At 46.9% G+C, this 18376-nt stretch overlaps 1 protein-coding gene across 6 annotated transcripts in view; it reads right to left on the minus strand.

Annotated features, from left to right (window-relative positions):
- The window catches only part of AKAP9 (A-kinase anchoring protein 9), a 172142-nt gene that overhangs the window by 52218 nt on the left and 101548 nt on the right, over positions 1-18376 (minus strand). For all 6 annotated transcript variants that reach the window (XM_085878544.1, XM_085878542.1, XM_085878540.1 and 3 more), the window contains one exon: positions 8332-8473. In XM_085878544.1, coding sequence (XP_085734670.1) covers positions 8332-8473 — 142 coding nt within the window. The remainder of the gene's footprint in view (positions 1-8331; positions 8474-18376) is intronic.

Here is an 18376-nt window from a genome sequence, read left to right on the forward strand (position 1 = left end):
AATTACGATATCATAAGTCACGTGTGTGCTGTATCACGTGGTTGGGTTTCATATATCATGACTCGCCCGCTAGGGGTTGTTGTAGTGTGCATCCGATCGGGCAATAAAGCGGAGTCCCTACCTCACTCCCACGTCTGTCTGCACCTCGGACACTACAATTGGCAACGAGGATGGTTGATGACCGGGTCATGGTGCACGGAGAGGTGTCCGTTTTCGTCGGGGACGATTTTGAATTGTTTTCAGAACAATTGGGGTGCTATTTCCACGCAAATGACGTGGTCGACGAGAGCAAGCAAAAGTCGATCTTGCTCGCCTCGCTATCAACGGAACATTATCGACTGCTGAGTGATTTGGTGGCGTCGGACAAGCCCAGTGGGGACACGCTATCGTTTCAGGACATTGTGCAGAAGATGAAAGCACACGTGGCGCCGGAGAAGTCATTACAGCAAGCTCGATACCAGTTCGATCGCCTCGCAAAAGGTACGGAGGAGCGCGTCGTGGATTTCATGGCACGAGTGAAGTATTCGTCCGTGGCCTGCAGGTCCACAGCAGAGGAGCATCCAGCTAGACTCAAAGATCGATTTATTTCTGGATTACAAGATGCAAAAATGGTTTCGGGGATTCTACGGCTGAGGGGTGAAGCCATTACATTCAGCACGGCAGTCGGCACTGCTACAGCTGTCGAGCAGACTCTCGGAGATGTTCGGGCCATCGCCGGCCGCAGCATGCCAGATGGCCTGGGGGTCCAAGCGGTGTCGCGAGCGCCCCGGGACGCACGCGCGACCTTCGGTGCGGGCCGGGGCCAGACGTCGCAACGCGGCCGCGCGAGCGGCGAGGTGACCCCACAGACGTGTTTGGGATGCGGAGGTCGACACCTGCGGCATGTGTGCCCGTATAAAAACACCGTGTGTTTACATTGTCACAAGGTGGGTCATCTGAAACGTGTGCCGAGGGGCGTTGGCCACCGCTAAGATCATGGACGGCGATGTGCGAGGCAACCCCGGCGACCCGGGACGGAACCTGCAGCCGATGATGAGCCTGTTTTGAAATGGTCCTGCGGCGACACGACCGATGACGGTCGACATCAAAGTGAACAAAACGCCGATCACATTTAAGGTTGATACGGGAGCGGCTGTGTCGATCATAGGCGAACAGACCGCGCGTAGACTCAACGGCCTGAAGCTTATCAGGTCAAACCTCACAATGTACACGTACACCCGCGAGAAGATAACGCCAGTCAGGATGGCAGACGTGTCTGTAGTGTACCAAGGCCAGGTCGCCGCGCTTCCGTTGTACGTGGTGCGGGAGAGGGGGCCCGTCTCTCCAAGGCCGGGACTGGCTGACCCGCATCAGGCGAGACTGGGCCGCCGTTCACCTTGTGCAACCCGTGTCGAGCTGATGGGAGGATCAGTTGGAGAAGATTCTTCAAAGACATCAAGGTTTGCTTTGCGACGATCTTGGGAAACTCAAGGACGTGCAGGCAAAGCTCTTCCTGAAGGAGGGGGTGGTTCCTCGTTTTTGCAAACCACGACCGGTGCCGTATGCTCTGCGGGACAAGGTCAAGGGTGAACTGGATAGGCTGGAGGCCTGTGGAGTGATCAAACGGGTGTCGTACTCAGATTGGGCCACCCCGGTCGTCACGATGCTGAAACGGAATGGAGACGTCCGATTGTGTGGGGACTTCAAGTCCACGGTTAACCCGGGGCTCAGCGTGGAGCAGTATCCGCTGCCGTCGATCGATGAGCTATATGCACGGCTGGCAGGGAGTCAATACTTCATGAAGCTTGACCTGCGTGATGCATATTTTCACCTGGCGATGGATCCCAGGAGTAGCGACCTTTTGACAATCAACACGTGTCAAGGACTCTATCGATATACCCGACTCTGTTTTGGTATTGCGTCGGCCCCGGCCTTGTGGCAGAAAGCCATGGATCAGGTTTGCATTGGCCTGCCCGCTCAAACCTACCTGGACGATGTGCTCATTGCGGGGAAAACGGCGGACGAGCACCTTGCGAACATTGCCCAAGTGCTGACGAAGCTGGAATTGTGCGGCCTGCGCTTGAACAGGGACAAGTGCGCGTTATTCAAGCAGCGCTTGGAATACCTCGGGCAGACCATCACGCCGGAGGGGCTGTTGAAAGGCCCTCGGAAGGTGGAGGCAATTCAGCATATGCCGCCGCCTTGCGACAAGACGTAGCTGCGCTCATTCATTGGTATGGCACAGTATTACCAAAGATTCGTGCGCGGGCTCAGCTCGCAGCTTGCGCCGTTATGCCCAGATCGAGCACGAGACTCTCAGCCTCGTCTGGGGTGTGCAGAGGTTTCATCAATACCTGCTGGGGTGGCATTTCACTTTGCAGACGGATCACAAACCACTTCAATTCATCCTGAAACCCGAACACGGGGTGCCGGTGGTGGCAGCTGTGCGAATACAGCGGTGGTGTCTATTTCTTGCTGCCTTCAGCTACGATATTCAGCTCCGAAGCACCGAGAAGCATGCTAACTGTGACGGTCTCTCGCGCTTGCCTTGCGCGGAGGGTCCAGCTTCGTCTGAATCGGCCGACCGGGTTGATGTGTTTGCACTGAGCCAGGTCCAAAGCGGGAGGGTCATGGCCAAACAGGTCGCGGTGGAATCGGCTCATGATCCAGTGCTCGCCCGTGTCGTTCAGGCGATTTCTATGGGGAATTGGAGCGATCTACCTTCAACACCGGCATTTCAGCCTTTCGCGTCGCGCGCATCGGAGCTGTCGTTGGCCCAACGGTGCGTTATGTGGGGAATGAGGGCGGTGATTCCACCGAAGTTCAGGCAGCATTGTTTGGAAGAACTACATGTCAGTCACCTTGGCGTCGTGAAGACCAAGAGTCTTGCTCAGAGCCTGTTGTGGTGGCCGGGGTTGGATAAAGACATTGAACAGATGGTTAAGCATTGCGCCATTTGTCAGGCAGATGCTGATAATCCACGTCGAGCTTCGGGTCTATGGCTGATCCCAGTAAGGGCCTGGCAGAGGGTCCATGTGGATTTTGCTGGTCCGGTTAAAGGCAAAATGTTTCTGATTGTGATCGATGCGTTCTCTAAATGGCCGGAGGTTGTAGTAATGCAGCATACATCGGCAAACATTACGGTAGAAAAACTGCGGACGATCTTTGCTAATAAAGGAATACCCGAGATTCTGGTCTCTGATAACGGTCCGCAGTTCATCGCAGGTACATTTGATGAGTTTATGCGTCAAAACGGTATTCGACATCTAAGGTCCGCACCGTATCATCCTGCCACTAACGGGCAGGCAGAATCATTTGTTAAAATGTTGAAACGGGATTTGCGTAGGGGGCGGGGGTGTTGCACCTGTGCAGACAATGGTCGATATATGTTTGCTCCAATACAGGAACGCTATTCATCCTGCCACCGGCGATTCTCCTGCCATTCGTCTCTATGGATAGGCATTGTGGTCCAGACAGGATTTACTGCGACCTGGAGGGTCGGTGGGTGGGGCGGTGTCGCGCCTGACGCTGGTGTGCGGTTTTGATGTGGGACAGTGGGTAATGGTTCGCGATTATTACCATGATTCCAAATGGATGCCGGCTGTGGTCTCTGTAGTGCTGGGGCCGGCAAATTGCAAGGTGCAGACTGATGGTGGGGAGGTGTGGAAGCGGCACGTGGACCAAATGCATGATCGCTGTTCAGCGTCACCCCCCCCCCCCGTGCCGAGCGACATGGGGCCCGGCCCCCACCTGTGATGTTGCCGCGGCCAGACGTTGTATCGCCAAGGCCAGACGTGCCGGCGCCCACGGGGTGTTCACCTGATTCAGTCCTGCCCGAGGGAGACGAGCAGGCTTGTCGGCCGGGGGCAGTTGTTGTTGCAGATGGGGCAAGTCTGGCGAGGGTGTCACCTCGACCGAGCCGGGAGGCGTCTGAGCCTGGGGCGTCTGGCGGCGCTGCCCACCCAAGGCGGGTCAGAAAACGACCGTGGTACTTGGAGGATTTTGAATGTTGATTGGTTTCATTTGGTCATTTTATAATTGTCATTTCATCATTAGAATTGTCATTTTACAAGGGGAGGAGTGTGCTGTATCACATGGTTGGGTTTCATATATCATGACTCGCCCGCTTGGGGTTGTTGTAGTGTGCAGCCGATCGGGCAATAAAGCGGAGTCGCTACCTCACTCCCGCGTCTGTCTGCACCTCGGACACTACAACGTGGTGCAAGTGCCATCTTGGAGACAACAAAAACTTTGCACCATCTCCAAAACTGCTCCATGGAAAAAATTGAAACATGGCTCATTGCCAAGTACTCCACATGGGGAATAGGATATGTTAATGATGATGTCATCGGTGCTTTCATTACGACGTCATAATTTGACAAGTGCATTGCTTTATCCGGTCAGTAGGAAAAAAAAATTCTCTGCAATTGTTGAAACCACGAACCGATCAATGCAAAGGTTTAACTAACTGATAAACTACCCATCTATATATTAATACTGAAGGACCAATTTTGTGCTCCTCCTTGCGGTCACGTCACGTTTTTCTCGGTACTGTGACCTGAGAAGTTTGGACACGGTGTACGTCAAAGTAGACACGTGCACAAATCAGGGGACTTCTTCACAAGGAGTAGTGTACACCAAAATGTCATGTACAAGGACGTTTTGTAGGCCTCATTAGGTAAGGCCATAGAGTAGATCGACTGGGATCCGGCTCTTACGAGAGCCGCCACTGGTTGTCATATTGGGCTAATGGAGCGGAATCCGTCTGTGACGGGGTTTCAGATAGTCTATATATTGTTGCGGTTGAGGAAATTCGCAAACCACCATTCAGGTCCCGTAGGTGAGATATCTCTGTAAGTACATGTGTAGTTAGCCCCAAACCCGTTGTTTAGAGGGAATAAATGTGATTCATTCGGGCTGCGACCCTTTAAGATAGCCATTTTTCTGTTCTATCTTTATTTTGAACCAACCACGTCTCAACCTCCATCACACAACAACCACCAACCGCAACGCCGCTTCACAACAACAACAACAACAACAACGCCAACAGCCACGACCTTTACCTTCACAACTCGCTCTCGCAACCATCGCATCACCGCCATTCCAAGCGTCACCGTGGCCAGGGACCGCCACTTTAGACCCTCCACCACCTTCGCCTCTCCTTCTGCGGCCATTCCCGCACCGCTTGTGGGCACCGAGCGTCAGGCTGTCCTGGACTCGTACAGGGCGCGCGCCGAGCAGCAGGTGCAAAAAGCGGCCTTTCCGAGGGGAAGTCGGATAAGGAATGATACACGCCCACTTCCGATCCGTCCTATCAGCAAGCGCGGGGCGATTTGGCCCCGCCTCCAGGCGCGTCGGAGTAGAATCGATATATGCAAATTCGAGGATCAGGGGAGGTTCACGCCCACTTTTCCTCCGTCCAATGGGCGAGCGTGGCTCCGCCCCCGAGCTCATCCTGATCCGGAAATTTGCATATGGGTCCTCCTGCCATACTATAAAGCGCCGAGCGCGGGGCGAATTCAGGGAGTTTTGGGTCGGAAGCAGTTGGAGACAGTCAGTTTTGGGCTCGGGCGAGTTGGAGAGGTGTGGCGGCGGCGGAGTGTGGCAGCGGGAGAGTTTTTGGGCTCGGGCGAGTTGGAGAGGTGTGGCGGCGGCGGAGTGTGGCAGCAGCAGTCAAGACGGGTCTGGAGGAGAGTCAGTCTGTCGGAGTCGGAGTCTGTCGGGGAGCTGCAGAGAGGGGAAGCCGGGAACGCGGTCGAGGTTGCAGTGGAGTCGCTCGTCGCGGGACCCAAGCAAGCCTGCTATCCTCTTTCCCCAGAGCATCAACAATTCCCCCCTCTTTCCCCCCCGCGCTGAGATAGTGCGGAAAGGGGGCCCCGTTCCCACCCCATTCCAAGCAGTGCCAACGAAACCCGCGGAGGAGCGCAGAGTCGGGGCACCGCCGCCGCATTTGCGGGTCATCACAAGACGGGTAGGCTCCACCCGGTCTCGCGCCCACAGATCCCGTCTGCCCCCTTGTCGTTGAGGGTGGCCCTTTTTCTTTTGCTTTTGAGTATATGTGTTGTCGGCGCCGTCTGTAAAGTAAAACTGTGTAAGTGTTGCCGTGTGCTCGCGTAGTCGGTAGTAGATCTGCATTGTTGTGTTTCTTTTGTTGCAATTGCTTTTGGTGCATAATTGTAATTGTATATGTGTGCTATCCGAGTGCCGCGGAATAAATGTGCCTCATGTTGAACTGTTTTTCCCGTTTCGCTTCGTCTTTTCTTTAATTGAATCTCTATCTTACTTCACGTAAAGGGTTGGTAGCGGGCTTAATACGCCCGATAATTAATCGGAACCGTCGAGGTCGACAATATAACACCGCTCGGTTATCCCGATAGTACGGAACGGGTCGCTTCAGTGGCCCATGTCCGGGGTCGACCTGCGGAGAGGTACGATCGCCCGGTCCACCCTCCATGTGGGTACTTAGGTAGGTCGAATTTGGCGAACAACCCTATCCCACGCGGGGGGCCGATTGGCACGATCGTGGTGAGGCCGAAAGGCCCACCCGTGACTAGTTCCCGGCGTTAGTCCGAGAGGGTCACGACAGAATTGTCCGTCCGGTGGGCAACGTGCCGCGATTCGAGTTACGTGGCCGCTCGCACGCCGGCGGGCGCGAATTCGCAACAATATTAATATTGAAGGACAAATTTTGTGCTCCTCCTAGCGGTCGCGTCACGTTTTTCTCGGTACTGTGACCTGGACTGAAAGAAACTTCGTACCTGTGAGAGTGCATCGCACATAGTGGCAATAGTCAACCTTCAACTCTGAAGCAGAATAAACACTTTTCGTTTTACATTCGTTTACATGGCGACGTGTGACGTCACCGCTGATAGGCGTAATGAAATCATGACATTGTCGGTCATTCGCTGACGTCATTATGTCTGTCGTCGACAGACTGTCACAGCTGAGAGGTGCAATTCCACTCCTCGAAAATAGCGTCTGCAATGTAAAACCCTCTTCTGCACATACTGACTCCCTCAGAATGTGAATTTGACACAAAATAATGTAACAAGAAACATTGTATCTTCTATATATTAAAACTGAAGGACCAATTTTGTGCTCCTCCTAGCGGTCGCATCACGTTTTTCTCGGTACTGTGACCTGAGAAGTTTTGACACAGGGTACGTCAAAGTAGACACGTGCACAAATCAGGGGACTTCTTCACAAGGAGTAGTGTACACCAAAAATGTCGTGTAGAAGGACGTTTTGTGGGCCTCATTAGGAAAGGCCATGGAGTACATCTACTGGGGTTCCGGCTCTTACAAGAGCCGCCACTGGTTGTCATATTGGGCTCATGGAATGGAATCCGTCTGTGACGGGGTTTCTGCTAGTTAGAAATATAGTTTGATAAAAGTGACATCATCGGTCACTGGTCTGGCACCATATTGGATCAAAGAAAGAAAACCTCAAACGAACAGAAGTGTTGGCTTGCACCTAGTCCTTCTCAAGTCTGCGCAAGTAAAGTATTCTAGAAATACCATCCAGTTATTTTTAGGTATCCATTAATACCTTGCAAAACGTCACTTTCAACAGAACTAAGGAAAGTAAAATTCATCTCCATTCAATTCCTCGTGTCTCATCACACAACCTTTGAGAGTTGGTCAATGGGCTGTCACGTTGGCATGTAGTTACTCCATGAACACAAAGCGAAAAGCGGAGTTAGGCAATTGGTTTGTGTCTGTCCGTCCAACCTATCAGTTTATGATCGAATAACTTATTTCGATTGAAGGTTATATCGTTTGAACACGAATCAGAACATGAAAAGGAAGACAACTTTGTCATTTTACCATACGATTACAAACTTAATGGAAACAGGGGGCACTGCATGAGTGGTACAGCCACATTCCCAGCAGTGATAGAACTAGCAGCCACAGGGTGCATACGAGATAATAACACTGCATGGGGTATCGTGTTCTATGAACTCTCGAGGTGAGTTGATGTTTATGTTGGTGAAGCCATCCAGTGATGTCCAGCTCATCCAAGAGTAGTCTGGGTGGGAGTTTCAAATATGCTCAGGGTGCCAGCACAATGGTATACTCTTTTGTAAAGGCACCATGTGTTATGCATCATCCACAAGTAAATAATGATGAGATTAAATGGGAGATGAAATGAAAACATACTCTGTTATGTAGGTGTAATGTCCAAATAAAAAGAAAAGTATAATTAACACAAAAAGTGCATGCCTGAGCAAATCTGCTTTTTTGTGAACTTTTATAAATCACAATAATATGTAAACCTTTCTTATTTTGCGTTACATGGGACATCCAATTGACATGCTTTCATAACAAAAGGTTTAACAGTCGACCGACTTACCTTCTGCCTTGTGCAGCTCTGCAGTCAATCGTCTCCCAGTTTCCACCTCCTCCTCAAAGCGTGTCTCGAGGTCATGGTAAGCCTGGGCTCGCTGGCTGGTCTCCTGTAGCAACTCTGTGTATGTGGCCTGGGCGTGCTCCAACTGAGACAAAATCATACGCACCACAAACACTTTGGTCAACTTATACACCTATTTAATATTCCTTGTCAGAGTTCTCAAGCAAATGAAGGATCTTGTACATGCATCACACGTCGGGCAGCAGTATACTTTCACACAAATTACAAGGGTGGGAGAACATAACGGATAATCAACACAACCTAAGGGATTGATGGGTTGATGAGCTGAATGGCCTCCTGCATTGAAGTTCATTTGTTCATCAACAATCTCTCCGATTCTGAAAAAATCCTCTTTATCTCTTTACCAAAGACTCCACCCTCTGCTGTAACATCCTCATCCTTCAGACAGGCAGTCAGCCGCCTCTTCCCTCTTTGCAGACCCTTATAGAATCACGAGCTGGTCAAACACTTGGAATATGACTTGCAATCCTGACAAATCTCTCACACTCTCTCATTGGCTCTCCGAAAAGATCATCTGGCGAACCCTCCCATCTACTTTCTCAACAATCCCCTTGAAGAAGTTCAGTAAAACACCTGGGTCTCACCATCAGCCATGATCTTTCTTGAGCAAACTACATTTCAACGTTGGCCTCCGAAGCCAGCCGCTAACTGGGCATACTGTGTCGTACAGTCCTTCCTTGGCACACCTGACCTTCTATCCATCGCCAAGGCCTTCATCTGCAGCTTCATGGAGTACTGCTCTCCCCTCTGGGCTGGCAACCCTCCCTCACACCTTGCTCAGCTTGACACTGTGGAAACCAAGGCCTTCAAAATCATTGGCATCCCCTGCAATGAAGCTAACTCAATGGGCCTTTCAACTTTACATCAGACAGGTCAATTATCTCACTGTCTTCTACCACCCCCTTTCTAGTCTTGCACCCTCCATCTGCACTTTTCATCCCCTCTCGCCCAGCCCCCTCACCCCAACAGGTTTCTGTCGGGTGCACACAGTCTGGAGTAACCCCCTTCTGGAAGGAGGAGGAGGAGACTGGGGCCATACTCTGTGCAGAGCATTGGTGCTGCTTTAGCAGTCTCCTTGGCTATTGGGCACAATTCTGGACGGGTCGCCACTCCGACACAGTATACCAGCATGCTGGCACTCATTTTGCTGACCTCGGAAAGATGACAGGTCAAGTTAACCCCACCTGGTATTAATTCAACAGCTGAATGGGATTTGAACTCAGGACCCTCGGAACCAAAGCCCACCACCCTAACCATTAAGCCAACACCAGGCATTCCCCCTTCTGGGGAAACTCCCAAAATCCAGGCTTATCTCCATTCATTTGTTCCTACATTTTTCCCACCTGTGGAACCAACTTCCTCAGTCTCTTCAATCTCACTCTTCCTTCCAGGGGTTCAAGACGTCATAATTCGACAAGCTCAGGTCATACTGAGGTGCACAAGCTCAGGTCATCCCCCATCCACAACTACGATTTTTTTTTCTATCCAATTAACCCGTCCGCCCCCAAGCCCAACTCTGAGAGTTTTCAGTCTTTTCTTCCACCTTTGCGATTGAGAGTTTACGGCTGTATCCTTCTTGTTCACCCCGTGTGTCCTCTCCTTACCCTCATTCTTCCCCGCAACCCTTATTTCTCTGAGTCTCTCTCTCTTCCATTTTGGCCCTCAACCCTGCTGTTTGTGTGTTCCCCTCTCTTTCTACTGTCCTTTTCGTTCTGTTACATCCTGTGTTGTAGCTCCTCCACAAGCCTCAACACTGTATACAAAAAAGGAATACTTATATCTGTAATAATAAAAGAGAAAGTGTGTGTCTCCATAACTTCAAAACCATAAACTTAGCAGCCTGGAAGTTTGCATGCAAACAAAGGGAACTCTGAGGAAGTTCATGAATCAAAACTGGGTATTTGGATAAATTTAGACACACCTTTTGAAGATAATTAACGGCGTGCTCATCATGAAAAAACAAAAAAAAAGCCTTACCAAGATGGCGGTGCGCCATATTGGTCAGCACACCGTCACCTCGCTGGGGGTCTTAAATCACCATTTTGTTTCAGCCTGCTCAAGAATGCCTCGACTGAGAACAGGCTGCAACGGTTTCTGTATGATAAAGTGCTCAAAATTGATTTTTTTTTCACTTTTCTCACTCATATCATCAAATGACTAATCTTCAAACCCACAAATTGCTGCATACATTGCTAATTGCTCGTCAAGCCAGCCGTTCCTTATCAACCGTTTCATCGGAGTGCTTGCTTGAGTGCTTAAGCCACTTTGCAAGCGTTCTACGAGCTGCTTTGTAATGAACACACCCATTTCACCATTCTCTTATCTTTCCATTTGCTTATTTGTCTTTTTGCTAAAATATATTTTGTAATGACTGCTGCTCATCTTTGAATGGTATTCTTCAAATGTTTTGCAAGCATTTCATTTGCAAGTAATGGTGATACAGTCGACAACAGTCCCTTTTTTTTTCTCTCTCTTTTTCCGGCCAGGTGGAGCAGGCCCGATTTGCAAGATTTAAATATATATATATATATATATATATATATATATATATATATATATATATATATATATATATATATATATATATATATATATATATATATATATATATATATATATATATATATATATATATATATATATATATATATATATATATATATATATATATATATATATATATATTGTACACGAGATTGCATCATTTCACATTTTTGTGCGATCTACTTTCACTTAGGATTTATTTCATTTCATAATGAGCTTGGAGATATATTGGAGCTTTTGCGAGTATCTAATGTATAAAGTTCTTTCTAACCACTGACTGACTGACACACTGACTGTTTAGTACCATCTAGGTGGGGTAGAAGTCTGAAACATTGCATGCTGATGCAACTTGAAGCCAATAATCTGGGGGAAAAAAACATAAAAGTCGGAAAATCTTCATAAATCTCAAGGAGATGGGGATGGGCCTGGCATCTGCCCGGGGGATGGCCAGACGGAGGCCCCTGGAGTACCGGCGGAAAGTGGACGCAGCGACGTGCTGTTCTGGCACATGCTCCCATACCTGACCTGACCTGACCTTCATAAACGAATATATCCACGAATTACAAGCGAGTCCGATGTCTCTGTCGCTGACCCATGATGTGCACAAGCATTGATGTTTTAAATATTGCTGAATTACAAAGTTATTTCAGCAATCAGGACTTTGATGGTTTATAAGTAATCGGGGTAGTGATAGCACACTTTAAAAATTACATATTTAATTGTATTGTATTGCATTTGATGCCTGGTGTTGGCATAATGGTTCGGATGGTGGGCTTTGATGGTGGGCCTCGGGTTCTGAGTTCAAATCCCGCTTGGCTGTTGAATTAATACCAGGTGGGGTTGACTGAGCCTGTCAGCCTTCTGAGGTCGGTAAAATGAGTACCAGCTTGTTGTAATGATTGAGCCATTCGAGTATGCTGTGTGGTGACCCGTCCAGGATTGTGCCCAATAGCTCAGGAGACTGTTTCAGCATCACCGATGCTCTGTATAGAGTACAGTCCCAATGGATTTGGAGTGTGTGTGTGTGTGTGTGTGTGTGTGTGTGTGTGTGTGTGTGTGTGTGTGTCACAACCAAGAACAGCCTGTCTTGTCACCTTTCAGCACGTTGGTGTTCAGTTCGCCGTGTGGACGTTTGGCCAACATATTTGGCTTCACAATTTTCACATGGTGTGTGATCGAAGACATCCTTTGTCAAATTTGTTCACGTGGTCCTTAGGCTTTGACAGCTGTGCTCATAAGGATGATTGTGGTTTGTGGGTGATGTTAACATTGTACTCATGTAGTATGCGGCTTGTGGTTTTCGAAGTGTGGTGTATGAAAGGAAGTGCTTCCATGTGTGTTGGTGTGGTTGGACTATTGCTGCTGTGGTTGGATTTCCGGCGACAGGATTTGATGAATGCATTAGGGTAGAGGTTTTCTCGCAGTCGTTGAGTGATGTGCAGTATCTCAATCCAGCGTTGTTCACAGTCATTGCAGTGTGTTTATGAATGGACAACGAAGCTACAAATACAACTTCTCTTGTGAGAGGTGGGATAGCCACTTCGGTAGTCCAAAACTTTGTCCATGTCAGTGGGTTTACGGTACACCCGTGAGTGTAACTTGCCGTTTCTGTCCCTGGAGAAATGTACGTCCAGGAATGGCAGAGATCCAGCTTGTTCTACCTCACATATGAATTGTATCATTAGCCATGTTGAACCGATCTTTATAAGGAAACGGTCAACATCTGCCTTCTTTATCATCAAGAATGTGTCATCAATGAACCACAGCCACAACCTTGGAAAAAGCTCACCATGTGGTGCAAGTTCTTCAAAGCATTGCATCACCAGTTTGGCGATGAGCCCCGAGATGGGTGAGCCCAACAGAGTTCCTTCATGTTGATGGTATATGGTTCCATCAAATACAAAGTACGTATACATATACAGTGCCAAAAGAAAGTCCACACCCCCTTTCAAAATTTTCACCTTTTGTTGCCTTTTCGCCTGGAATAAAATTATATTAAATCAGATTTTTACCACCTTTATTTACACATCGAACCCACAACTTCCAAATGAAAAACAAATTCTACAAATTTCAGAAAATCAATTAAAAATACAAAACTAGAACATCTTGGTTGGATAAGTGTCCACCACCCCCCCCCCCCCGAGTTAATTAATACTTGGTGGAAGCACCCTTAACAGCAATTACAGCTGTGAGTCTGTTGGGATAGATCTCTACCAACTTTGCACCCCTTGATTGGGCAATATTTACCCATTCTTCTGTACAAAACTTTTCAAACTCGGACAAGTTGCATGGGGAGTGTTGATGAACAGCAATCTTCAAATCATACCACAGATTTTCCATGGGATTTAAGTCGGGGCTCTGACTGGGCCACTCAAGGACATTTATCTTTTTGTTCCTTTGGCACTCCAGTGTAGCTTTGGCTGTGTGCTTCTGGTCGTTTAAATGCTGAAAGGTGAACTTCTGCCCCAATTTCAGCTTTCTTGCAGACAGCAGCAGGTTTTCCTCTCAATTTTTTCTGGACTTTGCTCCGTACATTTTCCTTCTATCCTGACAAGTGCCCCAGTCCGACTGATGAGAAAAATCCCCATAACATGATGCTGCTTCCACCATGCTTCACAGTTGGGGTGGTGTTCTTTGGGTGATGTGCTGTGTTGGATTTGTGCCAAAAGTAATGTTCTGCATTTCGGCCAAAAAGTTCCATCTTTGTTTCGTCAGACCACAAAACTTTTTTCCACATGGCTTCAGAATCTCCAGAGTGTTTTTTTTACATACTTCAAATGGGACTCAAGGTGTGCTTTTTTGAGTAATGGCTTCTTTCTTGCCAACCTACCATCCAGACCAGACTTGTGGTGTGCTTGGGATATTGTCGTCACATGCACTCTGTGACTAGTCCTTGCCCTAAAGGCATGTAGCTCTTTCAAAGTTGCCATTGGCCTCTTGGTGGCCTCTCTGATCAGTCTCCTCCTTGCTTGGTCATCCAGTTTGGAGGGACGTTCTGATCTAGGCAGGGTCTTCGTGGTACCATATACCTTCCACTTCTTAATGATTGTCTTGACTGTGCTCCAAGGGATATTCAAGGCCTTTGAAATATTTTTATACCAATCTGTACCTTTCCACAACTTTATCCCAGAGGTATTTTGAAAGCTCCTTGGTGCTCATGGTTGAGTCTTTGCGGTGAAATGCACTACCCAGCAGAGGAAACCTACAGGAACAGCTGATTTTATTCTGAAGTAATCAGAATCACTACAATTTAACACAGGTGGAGGCCAATTTACTTGGTGTGTGATTTTGAAGGTGATTGGTTACACCTGAGCTCATTTACAATTGCTGTTATAAGGGGGTTGGACACTTATCCAACCAATATATTCTAGTTTTGTATTTTTAATCAATTTTCTGAAATTTGTAGAATTTGCTTTTCACTTGGAAGTTGTGGGCTATGATGTGTAAATAAAGGTGGTAAAAGTCTGATTTTATGCAATTTCATTTGAGGCAAAAAGGCAACAAAAGTTGAAAAATTTGAAAGGGGTGTAGATGTTCTATAGGCACTGTATATACATATACACATATACGAGGTGTGATGAAAAAGTTTGGCGAATGTAAGAATAAAACTTTTTTTTTTTGAAACACTCGCATGGATCGGCTAACTACATTTACCTCCCCACACGTCCTTACAGAGATTTACGTCACAGATTTGCTGTGTTGTCATGATTTACACCAATCAAAAGGCAAACATTTCTTTTGTACAAATTTATTTGTAATATTGGTGATGTTACATTAATTTGAAATTCATTTTTATTCTGGGTCTTCGGGCTCTTTTGGCTCCAATAAAAATGTCCAAGTGGTCTAAAGCTCTCAATGGTAAAGGGTCTAAGCTGTCTAATTTCTCTGAAGGGTGTAAGGGGTCTAAATGGTGGGTCTAAGGGGGTTTAAAGGGACTTAACGGGTGTAAAGGTCTAAAGTTGTCTCAAGTGTTGAAAGGGTCTTAAAGGTGAAAGGGGTCTTAAAGGTAAAAGAGGTCTTAAAGGGTTTAAAGGGGTCTTAAAGGGTCGAAAGAGTCTTGTGGTCTTTTGGTTCCACATGGTATTTTGAGTCCTCGGGGATATTTGGCTGTTTGGGACATTTGGCCCTTCTGGGGTTGCTCACCTGCATTTGATTTTGTTTTTCATTTATTTATGTTTTCATTTATGGATGCATGGGTGAAACTGCAGAAGTTTTGAAAAAAGGAAAAAGGATATTTTCCGAGGGGGATCCGGGGGCATTTACCCCCGGTAATTTTTGAAAAATTGATGTCAAAATATGCATTTTGTGGGTGATCCTGTCCATATTGCAACAGAAAAACTATGCAAATGAAAGTGATATTTGGGGAGGATTTTTTTTTATTTTATTTCACCTGAACATTCATTGCTGGAGCCTGGTGTTGGCTTAACAGTTCGAGTGGCTGGCTTAAGATCTTCGGGACTCCTGTTGTTGAATTAACAACAGGCAGATTGACTCAGCCCATCATCCTTCCAAGGTTAGCAAAATGAGTAGCAGGGGGCAATTCATCAGCAGGCACTGCATCACCAGCAATCGGAGACGTGAACGTGTAGAAATAAATGACGGGAATACGTCTGAAAGGAATTCAAATGCCACAAGGGAATGGTAAGTTGCTGAGGTACTTCGCTGAATAGCCATCTGGAACCCAGAAGGGCTGAAGCCAAGAATGTTGATGAAGGATCCAAGGAGAAATCGACTCCAGACAGTTCAGATAAGCTTCACCAACCCCCGTAAGGCAACATGAGACGTGCAAGGTACCACAAAGGCAAAGAAGAGCTGTTTACACACGATACACACGAAGGTGCCAATATCAGGTGAAGTTCAAATCCCGCTTGCCAATATCAGGTGAAGAATTGTAACCAGCGAAACTCCACGATAACGGTTGCCCTTTTCAGCACAACACCAGGCATAAGAAGATCTCTGAGGAATGGAATGCGTCTGATAGACACCTACAATGGCGGTCATTCACGCCCAAAATGCCAAGCAGGCGGATCTTTAGCATGGAAGGAAAAGATGTCCGAGGAGTTCGGAATCCAAGTCAATCCTTTATTCCACTGAACAACCCCGCTTGTCTCTCTGTCGGTTGCATCCGGTTGCGGAAAACCATGATCAACCCAAGCTGGAGAATATTTACATCTTGTGACATGAAAATGATGGCGCGACAGATCACAATTGCATGCAAGTTCTCCTCAACCAATTGTGAGACAATTGAAGAAGAATTATACCGAAGGATAAATAGTAACTCCCATCTCGGTGATAACTCAAGCTGTCTTCTCCAGCTATTATAAATCACCCACGAGGGATGAATGAACGTCACAGCCTTCCATTCCGATCAGGGAAACCCCGCCTTTTCCTTTTCTCCGCCCCCTTTTACAATTTCTTCCATCGTCTTATAAACTTAATCTCTATATATTTTCATTCCAAACATCATCATTCCAATCACAAATTAATGCTACACTATTAATATAAAACAATAAAATGTTCTCAAACACTCGTGATGGAAACGAATATCAATGCCATTCCAACATGACAAGCAGTACTGTACAGGGGAACCTGCCGGCGAGGAAAGGCGGACATGCAACACCGACGTACACACACGGTCTCCTGCCTGGCAAACATCTAATCACGGTAACGCGCTTGCAAGCTTTTGGACCCGGCTAACTTCTTCAAAAATAGCTCAAAATAAAAACTGCCATGGGAGTAATTCATATAACCGTGGTCATGATGCGTTATTGCTTTAGCATTACACCCCATCTGGATGAAATGGATTAATAAACGAAATAGCATATCGGAATAGCACCTCAATTCCCTATAATCGCGGCATGCCTTTCTAATGACGAACAAACAGAAACCTCCGTTTGGGTTGTTCTAAAAATACGGATTTCAATTAAATACAGGAGTTTCACCCACGTGGACACTTTCCGATGGTTCTGTGATTTTTCCTGGTGTATTGGATTCGATATGTCAGCACGCAAAATTCAGCTCAGAAATTGGGTGTTATCAAATTTATTTTGCATTGAAACTCCTCACAAAGAGAAACCAATTCAGATAAAATAACTAATTGCTTTTGAAACAGCCACGAGTACAAAGAAAACTACAAACGCTCATAGGCTGCTGAGGTTAAAAGTTCTAGTACATCTAGTACCCTGAGCATGGGAAACAAGCTCATGGTTGGTCTCCCGTTGAGCTTGTTAAATCACCAGGTGAGTAGCCCCCCATTCATGTGCTGATACCACCATTTATAACACTGAGTCAATAGCCAATTGATTTACTTACTGTATGAACGATTATTCGGAACGGAATCCCTTTGTAACCCGGGTACTCCCTGAACTGTATTTTGTATAAAACCTGCTTTTCACATGACCACAAAAAGTGTGAAACTCTTCATTTTATATCTGTCAATAGCTTATCTTCAACATCGCTCATGGTGAGAGAGTTGGAAGGACTTCAACATAGCTCACTGCAACCCCCGTTCTGCCCCCCCCCCAACAACTCCCGTGACGGAACCCCTTTTTCCCATTAAAACAATGCCCCAAAATTTGCGAATTCGAAATTTGTGGCACTTTTCAAGAGCATATCCCATGTGAATATCAGTGTTTTACTGTACATCATGGGAATCGGTTGAAAATTGGCAATATGTGACCTTGACCTTTTGACCTAAAAAACAATAGGCTTCGAACTTGTCACTACCTCTGCCAGGTGGTGAAGTTTTGGAAGATATAATAAAAATTATATGTGATATAAAAAAATAAAATAAAATAAAAAAAGGTGAAAAAAATTCTATGGGGTAATAAAAATGTGACCTGTAGGTGATTGACAAACAAACAAACAGACATAATAACAGACCAGACCAACCAATATACTTGTGAATCTTCGATTTCATAAGTAACAAACAGGCAGGGGTGAAAACAACTTCCAACCTCCTTCGGTGTCAGAGGTAATTATAGTTGTTAGCAGAACAAGCAACAATGAAATTCTGCAGTGCAGGTCATTGGACATACACAATGGCACACTTCATCCATGATGAAGTGACCTGTAAATGGAGATAACACCCAAAGGGACCATGCAACATTCTTACACAACACCGATTACCGTGTATGGTGGAGAAGGCAAACAAATTCTGGAAATGACTGTAGCTCCACGACCTCGGCCATCATCCTCATGGCAGGAAAATGAGACGAAGAGGCAAATACTCCCTGGATCGATTTCCGCAATTGTTGAAGACTGGTACTGGGGGGGCAGTGGGATGGTGATTTGAATCTCACAGATGTCGACTTCCTTTCCAGGAGGCCAGTGTTGCTCATTGCAGAGCAAATGACGGCTGCAGACCTTTGCAGCAGAGCTTGCTCCATCCCTGCTAACAACTTCATAACTCGTCTCTGCATTC

This window comes from Eptatretus burgeri, chromosome 4 (assembly GCF_056783735.1).
Source record: "Eptatretus burgeri isolate ZD-2024b chromosome 4, Ebu_testis_v1, whole genome shotgun sequence".
Lineage (NCBI taxonomy): Eukaryota > Metazoa > Chordata > Myxini > Myxiniformes > Myxinidae > Eptatretus > Eptatretus burgeri.